This window comes from Pseudophryne corroboree, chromosome 7 (assembly GCF_028390025.1).
Source record: "Pseudophryne corroboree isolate aPseCor3 chromosome 7, aPseCor3.hap2, whole genome shotgun sequence".
In the NCBI taxonomy this organism is placed as follows: Eukaryota; Metazoa; Chordata; class Amphibia; order Anura; family Myobatrachidae; genus Pseudophryne; species Pseudophryne corroboree.
The window spans coordinates 24,939,170-24,954,966 of NC_086450.1; the positions used below are offsets into that span (position 1 = coordinate 24,939,170).

Genomic DNA, 15,797 nt, shown 5'->3' on the forward strand with positions numbered 1-15,797 from the left:
ATAACACACTATATAATAACACTCCCATATAACACACTATATAATAACACTCTCATATAACACACTATATAATAACTCTGCCATATTACACACTATATAATAACACTCCCATATAACACACTATATAATAACACTCCCATATAACACACTATATAATAACACTTCCCTATAACACACTATATAAAAACACTCTCATATAACACACTATATAATAACAATCCCATATAACACACTATATAATAACACTCTCATATAGCACACTATATAATAACTCTCGAAATATAACACACTATATAATAACACTCCCATATAACACACTATATAATAACACTCCCATATAACACACTACATAATAACACTTCCCTATAACACACTATATAATAACACTCCCATATAACACACTATATAATAACACTCCCATATAACACACTAGGGCCCTCATTCCGAGTTGTTCGCTCGTTATTTTTCTTCGCATCGCAGCGATTTTCCGCAAACTGCGCATGCGCAATGTTCGCACCGCGCCTGCGCCAAGTAAATTTGCAAAGAAGTTTGGTATTTTACTCATGGCTTAACGAAGAAATTTCTTCGTTCTGGAGATCGGAGTGTGATTGACAGGAAGTGGGTGTTTCTGGGCGGAAACTGGCCGTTTTATGGGTGTGTGCGGAAAAACGCTTGCGTTTCTGGGAAAAACGCGGGAGTGGCTGGAGAAACGGGGGAGTGTCTGGGCGAACGCTGGGTGTGTTTGTGACGTCAAACCAGGAACGAAACTGACAAAACTGATTGCAGTGGCAGAGTAAGTATCGAGCTACTCAGAAACTGCAAAGAAATTTCTGATCGCTATTCTATTCGCAATTATGCTAATCTTTCGTTCGCTAATCTGCAAAGCTAAGATTCACTCCCAGTAGGCGGCGGCTAAGCGTGTGCAAAGCTGCTAAAAGCAGCTAGCGAGCGAACAACTCGGAATGAGGGCTTATATAATAACACTCCCATATAACACACTATATAATAACACTCCCATATAACACACTATATAACAATCCCATATAACACACTATATAATAACACTCTCATATAGCACACTATATAATAACTCTCGAAATATAACACACTATATAATAACACTTCCCTATAACACACTATATAATAACACTCCCATATAACACACTATATAATAACACTCCCATATAACACACTATATAATAACACTTCCCTATAACACACTATATAATAACACTCCCATATAACACACTATATAATAACACTCCCATATAACACACTATATAATAACACTCCCATATAACACACTATATACTAACACTCCCATATAACACACTATATAATAACACTCCCATATAACACACTATATAATAACACTCCCATATAACACAATACTATATAATAACACTCCCATATAACACACTATATAATAACACTCCCATATAACACACTATATAATAACACTCCCATATAACACACTATATAATAACACTCCCATATAACACAATACTATATACAGTAAGAACACTCCCATATAACACACTATATAATAACACTCCCATATAACACACTATATAATAACACTCCCATATAACACACTATATAATAACACTCCCATATAACACACTATGTAATAACACTCCCATATAACACACTATATAATAACACTTCCCTATAACACACTATATAATAACACTCCCATATAACACACTATATAATAACACTCCCATATAACACAATACTATATACAGTAATAACACTCCCATATAACACACTATATAATAACACTCCCATATAACACACTATATAATAACACTCCCATATAACACACTATATAATAACACTCCCATATAACACACTATATAATAACACTCCCATATAACACAATACTATATACAGTAATAACACTCCCATATAACACACTATATAATAACACTTCCCTATAACACACTATATAATAACACTCCCATATAACACACTATATAATAACACTTCCCTATAACACACTATATAATAACACTCCCATATAACACACTATATAATAACACTCCCATATAACACAATACTATATACAGTAATAACACTCCCATATAACACACTATATAATAACACTCCCATATAACACACTATATAATAACACTCCCATATAACACACTATATAATAACACTCCCATATAACACACTATATAATAACACTCCCATATAACACACTATATAATAACACTCCCATATAACACAATACTATATACAGTAATAACACTCCCATATAACACACGATATAATAACACTTCCCTATAACACACTATATAATAACACTCCCATATAACACACTATATAATAACACTTCCCTATAACACACTATATAATAACACTCTCATATAACACACTATATAATAACACTCCCCTATAACACACTATATAATAACACTCCCATATAACACACTATATAATAACACTCCCATATAACACACTATATAATAACACTCCCATATAACACAATACTATATACAGTAATAACACTCCCATATAACACACTATATAATAACACTCTCCTATAACACACTATATAATAACACTCCCCTATAACACACTATATAATAACACTCCCATATAACACACTATATAATAACACTCCCATATAACACACTATATAATAACACTCCCATATAACACACTATATAATAACACTCCCATATAACACAATACTATATAATAACACTCCCATATAACACACTATATAATAACACTCCCATATAACACAATACTATATACAGTAATAACACTCCCATATAACACACTATATAATAACACTTCCCTATAACACACTATATAATAACACTCCCATATAACACACTATATAATAACACTTCCCTATAACACACTATATAATAACACTCCCATATAACACACTATATAATAACACTCCCATATAACACAATACTATATACAGTAATAACACTCCAATATAACACACTATATAATAACACTCCCATATAACACACTATATAATAACACTTCCATATAACACACTATATAATAACACTCCCATATAACACACTATATAATAACACTCCCATATAACACACTATATAATAACACTCCCATATAACACACTATATAATAACACTCCCATATAACACAATACTATATAATAACACTCCCATATAACACACTATATAATAACACTCCCATATAACACAATACTATATACAGTAATAACACTCCCATATAACACACGATATAATAACACTTCCCTATAACACACTATATAATAACACTCCCATATAACACACTATATAATAACACTTCCCTATAACACACTATATAATAACACTCTCATATAACACACTATATAATAACACTCCCCTATAACACACTATATAATAACACTCCCATATAACACACTATATAATAACACTCCCATATAACACACTATATAATAACACTCCCATATAACACAATACTATATACAGTAATAACACTCCCATATAACACACTATATAATAACACTCTCCTATAACACACTATATAATAACACTCCCCTATAACACACTATATAATAACACTCCCATATAACACACTATATAATAACACTCCCATATAACACACTATATAATAACACTCCCATATAACACAATACTATATAATAACACTCCCATATAACACACTCTATAATAACACTCCCATATAACACAATACTATATACAGTAATAACACTCCCATATAACACACTATATAATAACACTCCCATATAACACACTATATAATAACACTCCCATATAACACACTATATAATAACACTCCCATATAACACACTATATAATAACACTCCCATATAACACAATACTATATACAGTAATAACACTCCCATATAACACACTATATAATAACACTTCCCTATAACACACTATATAATAACACTCCCATATAACACACTATATAATAACACTCCCATATAACACACTATATAATAACACTCCCATATAACACACTATATAATAACACTCCCATATAACACAATACTATATACAGTAATAACACTCCCGCACTTCTTGCGATCTCGGACTCCATGACATCCCGCCGTATATATGTGCAGTTCTCGTTCTGCGGGATCGCTTGCAGTGCTCTGGGTGCCGCAGCCTGAGTGACAGTCTGCAGCCACTGGGGGAAGGAGAGGGGCAGCGTCCCATAAAACAGGGACATGTTAGCCCCATTTTCTCGCCATGCTGAAGCAGGTGGTTGCGTCCTTGGATGCTGCTCCCCTGGCTTCAGCAGTGTGAACCTGAAGGTTACTTGTATGTCCGATGTTCATGCAGATGATCCGATGCTGTATCCTCAGATGCAGCAGCGAATCACAGAAGCCGTCAGGAGGCGTCTATTTACATAAGAAGCCTCCTGCAGCGTAACCCTATTATCACGCAGCTGCTGCATACACAGCTACATTCCTGTACCAGGCCCTGTGCCGCTTACTATAGCGCTGTAATAGAGAGGGAGCAGAATCCTGAGACGTCTGCCCTGCAGAGAGCATCACACTTACGGTTTGAGCAGTTGAATCCTCCCAGACCAAAGGGGCACCTAAAATAATAAGAGAAATACAGGAATAAGAGAAAGAGCCTCATTTATTGGACGTGATCGAGATGTGACGCCAAGTGTCAAACACTGAAGATAAGCTGGTGAGAGGATTAATAGGTAACTGAGAGGTGATGGTGGGGCAATCACCGAGTGCAAGCCAGGCATAAGCTGGGGAATTATTAGGAGGGCAGGTGGGGTAACCTGTCACCAGGAACGTCACTGGTGAACAGTCTGCTCTATTCCGGGTGCTTGGCATGTTAGGACGGCCAGCGCACACGTCACATATCAGTAACAATGACAACGTTATGTGAACGGAGCTCAACATAATTCTAAGTAATTCATCTGTAGGCATAAATCCGCCCAGAGGACTGGCTGGGGTGGGGAGGAGGGTTTAATGATAATAATCAGAGGTCACAATTAGATTTTCTGAGACTGTATGTTTCAAACTGGATCTTGTTAGCGTAATAAACGTGATGTGTTTGGATTCTGCATTCAGTACATAACCAGACAACAATCCGGAACATACAATGGAAGTTCTAGGTCTATGGGGAAGGTGCAAAAGAAACAGGGAAGATATACCTGGAACATAGTAAGACTGAGAAATGACTGAGCGGTGACTGAGAAGTGATGGAGAAATGACAGAGCGGTGACTGAGACGTGATGGAGAAATGACAGAGCGGTGACTGAGAAGTGGTGGAGAAATGACAGAGCGGTGACTGAGAAGTGATGGAGAAATGACAGAGCGGTGACTGAGACGTGATGGAGAAATGACAGAGCGGTGACTGAGAAGTGGTGGAGAAATGACAGAGCGGTGACTGAGACATGATGGAGAAATGACAGAGCGGTGACTGAGAAGTGGTGGAGAAATGACAGAGCGGTGACTGAGAAGTGATGGAGAAATGACAGAGCGGTGACTGAGACGTGATGGAGAAATGACAGAGCGGTGACTGAGAAGTGGTGGAGAAATGACAGAGCGGTGACTGAGAAGTGATGGAGAAATGACAGAGCGGTGATTGAGACGTCATGGAGAAATGACAGAGAGGTGACTGAGAAGTGATGGAGAAATGACTCAGTGGTGACTGAGACGTCATGGACATATGACAGCGGTGACTGAGAAGTGATGGAGAAATGACTCAGTGGTGACTGAGAAATGATGGAGAAATGACAGCGGTGACTGAGAAGTGATGGAGAAATGACAGAACGGCGACTGAGAAGTGATGGAGAAATGACAGAGCGGTGACTGAGAAGTGATGAAGAAATGACAGAGCGGTGACTGAGAAGTGATGGAGAAATGACAGAGCGGTGACTGAGACGTGATGGAGAAATGACAGAGCGGTGACTGAGAAGTGATGAAGAAATGACAGAGCGGTGACTGAGAAGTGATGAAGAAATGACAGAGCGGTGACTGAGAAGTGATGAAGAAATGACAGAGCGGTGACTGAGAAGTGATGAAAAAAATGACAGAGCGGTGACTGAGAAGTGATGAAGAAATGACAGAGCGGTGACTGAGAAGTGATGAAGAAATGACAGAGCGGTGACTGAGAAGTGATGAAGAAATGACAGAGCGGTGACTGAGACGTGAGGAAGAAATGACAGAGCGGTGACTGAGAAGTGATGAAGAAATGACAGTGTTGACTGAGAAGTGATGGAGAAATGACAGAGCGGTGACTGAGAAGTGATGGAGAAATGACAGCGGTGACTGAGAAGTGATGGAGAAATGACAGAGCGGCGACTGAGAAGTGACTGAGAAATGACAGAGCGGTGACTGAGAAGTGATGGAGAAATGACAGAGCGGTGACTGAGAAGTGATGGAGAAATGACAGAGCGGTGACTGAGTAGTGATGGAGAAATGACAGAGCGGTGACTGAGTAGTGATGGAGAAATGACAGAGCGGTGACTGAGTAGTGATGGAGAAATGACAGAGCGGTGACTGAGAAGTGATGGAGAAATGACAGAGCGATGACTGAAAAGTGATGGAGAAATGACAGAGCGATGACTGAAAAGTGATGGAGAAATGACAGAGCGATGACTGAGAAGTGATGGAGAAGTGAAAGAGCGGTGACTGAGAAGTGATGAAGAAATGACAGAGCGATGACTGAGAAGTGACGGAGAAATGACAGAGCGGTGACTGAGAAGTGATGGAGAAATGACAGAGCGATGACTGAAAAGTGATGGAGAAATGACAGAGCGATGACTTAGAAGTGATGGAGAAGTGAAAGAGCGGTGACTGAGAAGTGATGAAGAAATGACAGAGCGATGACTGAGAAGTGACGGAGAAATGATAGAGCGGTGACGGAGAAAATAAGAATTTACTTACCGATAATTCTATTTCTCGGAGTCCGTAGTGGATGCTGGGGTTCCTGAAAGGACCATGGGGAATAGCGGCTCCGCAGGAGACAGGGCACAAAAAGTAAAGCTTTAGGATCAGGTGGTGTGCACTGGCTCCTCCCCCTATGACCCTCCTCCAAGCCTCAGTTAGGATACTGTGCCCGGACGAGCGTACACAATAAGGAAGGAGTTTGAATCCCGGGTAAGACTCATACCAGCCACACCAATCACACTGTACAACCTGTGATCTGAACCCAGTTAACAGTATGATAACAGCGGAGCCTCTGAAAAGATGGCTCACAACAATAATAACCCGATTTTTGTAACTATGTACAAGTAATGCAGATAATCCGCACTTGGGATGGGCGCCCAGCATCCACTACGGACTCCGAGAAATAGAATTATCGGTAAGTAAATTCTTATTTTCTCTATCGTCCTAGTGGATGCTGGGGTTCCTGAAAGGACCATGGGGATTATACCAAAGCTCCCAAACGGGCGGGAGAGTGCGGATGACTCTGCAGCACCGAATGAGAGAACTCCAGGTCCTCCTTAGCCAGGGTATCAAATTTGTAGGATTTTACAAACGTGTTTGCCCCTGACTAAATAGCCGCTCGGCAAAGTTGTAAAGCCGAGACCCCTCGGGCAGCCGCCCAAGATGAGCCCACCTTCCTTGTGGAATGGGCATTTACATATTTTGGCTGTGGCAGGCCTGCCACAGAATGTGCAAGCTGAATTGTATTACACATCCAACTAGCAATAGTCTGCTTAGAAGCAAGAGCACCCAGTTTGTTGGGTGCATACAGGATAACAGCAAGTCAGTTTTCCTGACTCCAGCCGTCCTGGAACCTATACTTTCAGGGCCCTGACAACATCCAGCAACTTGGAGTCCTCCAAGTCCCTAGTAGGCGCAAGGCACCACAATAAGCTGGTTCAGGTGAAACACTGACACCACCTTAGGGAGAGAACTGGGGACGAGTCCGCAGCTCTGCCCTGTCCGAATGGACAAACAGATATGGGCTTTTTTGAGAAAAACCCCACCAATTTGACACTCGCCTGGCCCAGGCCAGGGCCAAGAGCATGGTCACTTTTCATGTGAGATGCTTCAAATCCACAGATTTGACTGGTTTTAAACCAATGTGATTTGAGGAATCCCAGAACTACGTTGAGATCCCACAGTGCCACTGGAGGCACAAAAGGGGGTTGTATATGCAATACTCCCTTGACAAACTTCTGGACTTCAGGAACTGAAGCCAATTCTTTCTGGAAGAAAATCGACAGGGCCGAAATTTGAACCTTAATGGGCCCCAATTTGAGGCCCATAGACACTCCTGTTTGCAGGAAATGCAGGAATCGACCGAGTTGAAATTTCTTCGTGGGGCCTTCCTGGCCTCACACCACGCAACATATTTTCGCCACATGTGGTGATAATGTTGTGCGGTCACCTCCTTCCTGGCTTTGACCAGGGTAGGAATGACCTCTTCCGGAATGCCTTTTTCCCTTAGGATCCGGCGTTCCACCGCCATGCCGTCAAACGCAGCTGCGGTAAGTCTTGGAACAGACATGGTACTTGCTGAAGCAAGTCCCTTCTTAGCGGCAGAGGCCATAAGTCCTCTGTGAGCATCTCTTGAAGTTCCGGGTACCAAGTCCTTCTTGGCCAATCCGGAGCCATGAGTATAGTTCTTACTCCTTTACGTCTTATAATTCTCAGTACCTTAGGTATGAGAAGCAGAGGAGGGAACACATACACCGACTGGTACACCCACGGTGTTACCAGAACGTCCACAGCTATTGCCTGAGGGTCTCTTGACCTGGCGCAATACCTGTCCCGTTTTTTGTTCAGACGGGACGCCATCATGTCCACCTTTGGTATTTCCCAACGGTTCACCATCATGTGGAAAAACTTCCCGATGAAGTTTCCACTCTCCCGGGTGGAGGTCGTGCCTGCTGAGAAAGTCTGCTTCCCAGTTTCCACTCCCGGAATGAAACACTGCTGACAGTGATATCACATGATTTTCCGCCCAGCGAAAAGTCCTTGCAGTTTTTGCCATTGCCCTCCTGCTTCTTGTGCCGCCCTGTCTGTTTACGTGGGCGACTGCCGTGATGTTTTTCCCACTGGATCAATACCGGCTGACCTTGAAGCAGAGGTCTTGCTAAGCTTAGAGCATTATAAATTTACCCTTAGCTCCAGTATATTTATGTGGAGAAAAGTCTCCAGACTTGATCACACTCCCTGGAAATTTTTTCCTTGTGTGACTGCTCCCCAGCCTCTCGGGCTGGCCTCCGTGGTCACCAGCATCCAATCCTGAATGCCGAATCTGTAACCACCACAGGAGAGACACCCTTGTCCTTGGATATAGGGTTATCCGCTGATGCATCTGAAGATGCGATCCGGACCATTTGTCCAGCAGATCCCACTGAAAAGTTCTTGCGTGAAATCTGCCGAATGGAATTGCTTCGTAGGAAGCCACCATTTTTACCAGGACCCTTGTGCAATGATGCACTGACACTTTTCCTGGTTTTAGGAGGTTCTTGACTAGCTCGGATAACTCCCTGGCTTTCTCTTCCGGGAGAAACACCTTTTTCTGGACTGTGTCCAGAATCATCCCTAGGCACAGCAGACGTGTCGTCAGGATCAGCTGCGATTTTGGAATATTTAGAATCCATCCGTGCTGTTGTAGCAGTATCCGAGATAGTGCTACTCCGACCTCCAACTGTTCCCTGGACTTTGCCCTTATCAGGAGATCGTCCAAGTAAGGGGTAATTAAGACGCCTTTTCTTCGAAGAAGAATCATCATTTCGGCCATTACCTTGGTAAAGACCCGGGGTGCCGTGGACAATCCAAACGTCAGCGTCTGAAACTGACAGTGACAGTTCTATACCACGAACCTGAGGTACCCTTAGTGAGAAGGGCAAATTTGGGACATGGAGGTAAGCATCCCTGATGTCCCGGGACACTATATAGTCCCCTTCTTCCTGTTCGTTATCACTGCTCTGAGTGACTCCATCTTGATTTGAACCTTTGTAAGTGTTCAAATTTTTTTAGATTTAGAATAGGTCTCACCTAGCCTTCTGGCTTCAGTACCACAATATAGTGTGGAATAATACCCCTTTCCTTGTTGTAGGAGGGGTAATTTGATTATCACCTGCTGGGAATACAGCTTGTGAATTTTTTCCCATACTGCCTCCTTGTCGGAGGGATACCTTGGTAAAGCAGACTTCAGGAGCCTGCGAGGGGGAAACGTTTCGACATTCCAATCTGTACCCCTGGGATACTACTTGTAGGATCCAGGGGTCCTGTACGGTCCCAGCGTCATGCTGAGAGCTTGGCAGAAGCGGTGGAAGGCTTCTGTTCCTGGGAATGGGCTGCCTGCTGCAGTCTTCTTCCCTTTCCTCTATCCCTGGGCAAATATGACTCTTATAGGGACGAAAGGACTGAGGCTGAAAAGACGGTGTCTTTTTCTGCAGAGATGTGACTTAGGGTAAAAACGGTGGATTTTCCAGCAGTTGCCGTGGCCACCAGGTCCGATGGACCGACCCCAAATAACTCCTCTTCCTTTATACGGCAATACACCTTTGTGCCGTTTGGAATCTGCATCACCTGACCACTGTCGTGTCCATAAACATCTTCTGGCAGATATGGACATCGCACTTACTCTTGATGCCAGAGTGCAAATATCCCTCTGTGCATCTCGCATATATGGAAATGCATCCTTTAAATGCTCTATAGTCAATAAAATACTGTCCCTGTCAAGGGTATCAATATTTTTAGTCAGGGAATCCGACCAAGCCACCCCAGCTCTGCACATCCAGGCTGAGGCGATCGCTGGTCGCAGTATAACACCAGTATGTGTGTATATACTTTTATATGATATTTTCCAGCCTCCTGTCAGCTGGCTCCTTGAGGACGGCCCTATCTATAGACGGTACCGCCACTTGTTTTGATAAGCGTGTGAGCGCTTTATCCACCCTAAGGGGTGTTTCCCAACGCGCCCTAACTTCTGGCGGGAAAGGGTATACCGCCAATAATTTTCTATCGGGGGGAACCCACGCATCATCACACACTTCATTTAATTTATCTGATTCAGGAAAAACTACAGGTAGTTTTTTCACATCCCACATAATACCCTCTTTTGTGGTACTTGTAGTATCAGAAATATGTAACACCTCCTTCATTGCCCTTAACGTGTGGCCCTAATAAGGAATACGTTTGTTTATTCACCGTCGACACTGGATTCAGTGTCCGTGTCTGTGTCTGTGTCGACCGACTAAGGTAAACGGGCGTTTTAAAACCCCTGACGGTGTTTTTGAGACGTCTGGACCGGTACTAATTGTTTGTCGGCCGTCTCATGTCGTCAACCGACCTTGCAGCGTGTTGACATTATCACGTAATTCCCTAAATAAGCCATCCATTCCGGTGTCGACTCCCTAGAGAGTGACATCACCATTACAGGCAATTGCTCCGCCTCCTCACCAACATCGTCCTCATACATGTCGACACACACGTACCGACACACAGCACACACACAGGGAATGCTCTGATAGAGGACAGGACCCACTAGCCCTTTGGAGAGACAGAGGGAGAGTTTGCCAGCACACACCAAAAAACGCTATAATTATATAGGGACAACCTTATATAAGTGTTTTCCCTTATAGCATCTTTTTATATATTTCTAACGCCAAATTAGTGCCCCCCCTCTCTGTTTTAACCCTGTTTCTGTAGTGCAGTGCAGGGGAGAGCCTGGGAGCCTTCCCTCCAGCCTTTCTGTGAGGGAAAATGGCGCTGTGTGCTGAGGAGATAGGCCCCGCCCCTTTTTCGGCGGGCTCGTCTCCCGCTCTTCAACGGATTCTGGCAGGGGTTAAATATCTCCATATAGCCCCCGGAGGCTATATGTGAGGTATTTTTTGCCAAAAAATAGGTTTACATTGCCTCCCAGGGCGCCCCCCTCCCAGCGCCCTGCACCCTCAGTGACTGCCGTGTGAAGTGTGCTGAGAGCAATGGCGCACAGCTGCAGTGCTGTGCGCTACCTTAAGAAGACTGAGGAGTCTTCTGCCGCCGATTCTGGACCTTCTTCTCTTTTCAGCATCTGCAAGGGGGCCGGCGGCGAGGCTCCGGTGACCATCCAGGCTGTACCTGTGATCGTCCCTCTGGAGCTAATGTCCAGTAGCCAAAGAAGCCAATCCATCCTGCACGCAGGTGAGTTCACTTCTTCTACCCTAAGTCCCTCGTTGCAGTGATCCTGTTGCCAGCAGGACTCACTGTAAAATAAAAAACCTAAGCTAAACTTTTCTAAGCAGCTCTTTAGGAGAGCCACCTAGATTGCACCCTTCTCGGCCGGGCACAAAAATCTAACTGGCTTGGAGGAGGGTCATAGGGGGAGGAGCCAGTGCACACCACCTGATCCTAAAGCTTTACTTTTTGTGCCCTGTCTCCTGCGGAGCCGCTATTCCCCATGGTCCTTTCAGGAACCCCAGCATCCACTAGGACGATAGAGAAATGACAGCGGTGACTGAGAAGTGACAGAGCAGTAACATGTTCATATGATATAATTCTAACATGCCTCAGAACCCGTTAAATACGCACGATCCCCTTCTCACCTCACACAAGCTCCATTTTCAAGTTTGTAGCCATCGTCACAGGCTGAGAAAGCATAAAAGTAAAGAGAATAAGAGTTAATGATAGGTAATACTCAGAGTGAAACTGTACCTACATTATCACTGGCCATCCACACATGTCCACGAACAGACATATCGACACCTGTCCACATACAGTCACATCCACATGTCCGCATAAAGTCACATCCACCTGTCCATATACAGTCACATCCACCTGTCTGCATACAGTCACATCCACCTGTCCGCATACAGTCACATCCACCTGTCCGCATACAGTCACATCCACCTGTCCGCATACAGTCACATTCACCTGTCCACATACAGTCACATCCACCTGTCCATATACAGTCACATCCACCTGTCCGCATACAGTCACATTCACCTGTCCATATACAGTCACATTCACCTGTCCATATACAGTCACATCCACCTGTCCATATACAGTCACATCCACCTGTCCGCATACAGTCACATCCACCTGTCCACATACAGTCACATCCACCTGTCCACATACAGTCACATCCACCTGTCCGCATACAGTCACATCCACCTGTCCGCATACAGTCACATCCACCTGTCCGCATACAGTCACATTCACCTGTCCATATACAGTCACATCCACCTGTCCATATACAGTCACATCCACCTGTCCGCATACAGTCACATCCACCTGTCCGCATACAGTCACATCCACCTGTCCGCATACAGTCACATTCACCTGTCCACATACAGTCACATCCACCTGTCCATATACAGTCACATCCACCTGTCCGCATACAGTCACATTCACCTGTCCACATACAGTCACATTCACCTGTCCGCATACAGTCACATTCACCTGTCCATATACAGTCACATCCACCTGTCCGCATACAGTCACATCCACCTGTCCGCATACAGTCACATTCACCTGTCCACATACAGTCACATCCACCTGTCCATATACAGTCACATCCACCTGTCCGCATACAGTCACATTCACCTGTCCACATACAGTCACATCCACCTGTCCGCATACAGTCACATTCACCTGTCCATATACAGTCACATCCACCTGTCCGCATACAGTCACATTCACCTGTCCATATACAGTCACATCCACCTGTCCGCATACAGTCACATCCACCTGTCCATATACAGTCACATTCACCTGTCCGCATACAGTCACATCCACCTGTCCATATACAGTCACATTCACCTGTCCGCATACAGTCACATCCACCTGTCCACATACAGTCACATCCACCTGTCCACATACAGTCACATCCACCTGTCCGCATACAGTCACATCCACCTGTCCACATACAGTCACATCCACCTGTCCATATACAGTCACATTCACCTGTCCGCATACAGTCACATCCACCTGTCCACATACAGTCACATCCACCTGTCCACATACAGTCACATCCACCTGTCCGCATACAGTCACATCCACCTGTCCACATACAGTCACATCCACCTGTCCATATACAGTCACATCCACCTGTCCGCATACAGTCACATCCACCTGTCCGCATACAGTCACATTCACCTGTCCATATACAGTCACATCCACCTGTCCACATACAGTCACATCCACCTGTCCACATACAGTCACATTCACCTGTCCGCATACAGTCACATCCACCTGTCCGCATAAAGTCACATCCACCTGTCCGCATAAAGTCACATCCACCTGTCCGCATACAGTCACATCCACCTGTCCATATACAGTCACATCCACCTGTCCGCATACAGTCACATCCACCTGTCCACATACAGTCACATCCACCTGTCCACATACAGTCACATCCACCTGTCCGCATACAGTCACATCCACCTGTCCGCATACAGTCACATTCACCTGTCCATATACAGTCACATCCACCTGTCCGCATACAGTCACATCCACCTGTCCACATACAGTCACATCCACCTGTCCACATACAGTCACATCCACCTGTCCGCATACAGTCACATCCACCTGTCCGCATACAGTCACGTCCACCTGTCCGCATACAGTCACGTCCACCTGTCCACATACAGTCACATCCACCTGTCCGTATACAGTCACATCCACCTGTCCGCATACAGTCACATCCACCTGTCCATATACAGTCACATCCACCTGTCCGCATACAGTCACATCCACCTGTCCATATACAGTCACATTCACCTGTCCGCATACAGTCACATCCACCTGTCCATATACAGTCACATTCACCTGTCCACATACAGTCACATCCACCTGTCCACATACAGTCACATCCACCTGTCCACATACAGTCACATCCACCTGTCCATATACAGTCACATTCACCTGTCCACATACAGTCACATCCACCTGTCCACATACAGTCACATCCACCTGTCCACATACAGTCACATCCACCTGTCCACATACAGTCACATCCACCTGTCCACATACAGTCACATCCACCTGTCCACATACAGTCACATCCACCTGTCCACATACAGTCACATCCACCTGTCCATATACAGTCACATTCACCTGTCCACATACAGTCACATCCACCTGTCCACATACAGTCACATCCACCTGTCCACATACAGTCACATCCACCTGTCCATATACAGTCACATTCACCTGTCCACATACAGTCACATCCACCTGTCCACATACAGTCACATCCACCTGTCCATATACAGTCACATTCACCTGTCCACATACAGTCACATCCACCTGTCCACATACAGTCACATCCACCTGTCCACATACAGTCACATCCACATGTCCACATACAGTCACATCCACCTGTCCACATACAGTCACATCCACCTGTCCACATACAGTCACATCCACCTGTCCACATACAGTCACATCCACCTGTCCATATACAGTCACATTCACCTGTCCACATACAGTCACATCCACCTGTCCACATACAGTCACATCCACCTGTCCACATACAGTCACATCCACCTGTCCACATACAGTCACATTCACCTGTCCACATACAGTCACATCCACCTGTCCATATACAGTCACATCCACCTGTCCACATACAGTCACATCCACCTGTCCACATACAGTCACATCCACCTGTCCACATACAGTCACATCCACCTGTCCACATACAGTCACATCCACCTGTCCACATACAGTCACATCCACCTGTCCATATACAGTCACATCCACCTGTCCGCATACAGTTACATCCACCTGTCCACATACAGCCACTTTCACCTGTCCGCATACAGTCACATCCACCTGTCCGTATACAGTCACATTCACCTGTCCGCATACAGTCACATCCACACCTGTCCGCATACAGTCACATCCA

At 44.3% G+C, this 15,797-nt stretch overlaps 1 protein-coding gene across 3 annotated transcripts in view; it reads right to left on the reverse strand.

The window, feature by feature from the left end:
* HEG1 (heart development protein with EGF like domains 1) overlaps nucleotides 1-15,797 on the reverse strand; it is a 106,441-nt gene that overhangs the window by 26,663 nt on the left and 63,981 nt on the right. For all 3 annotated transcript variants that reach the window (XM_063932769.1, XM_063932768.1, XM_063932770.1), the window contains exons 9-10: nucleotides 12,493-12,535; nucleotides 4,535-4,572 (exon numbers count right to left, since the gene is read on the reverse strand). In XM_063932769.1, coding sequence (XP_063788839.1) covers nucleotides 4,535-4,572; nucleotides 12,493-12,535 — 81 coding nt within the window. The remainder of the gene's footprint in view (nucleotides 1-4,534; nucleotides 4,573-12,492; nucleotides 12,536-15,797) is intronic.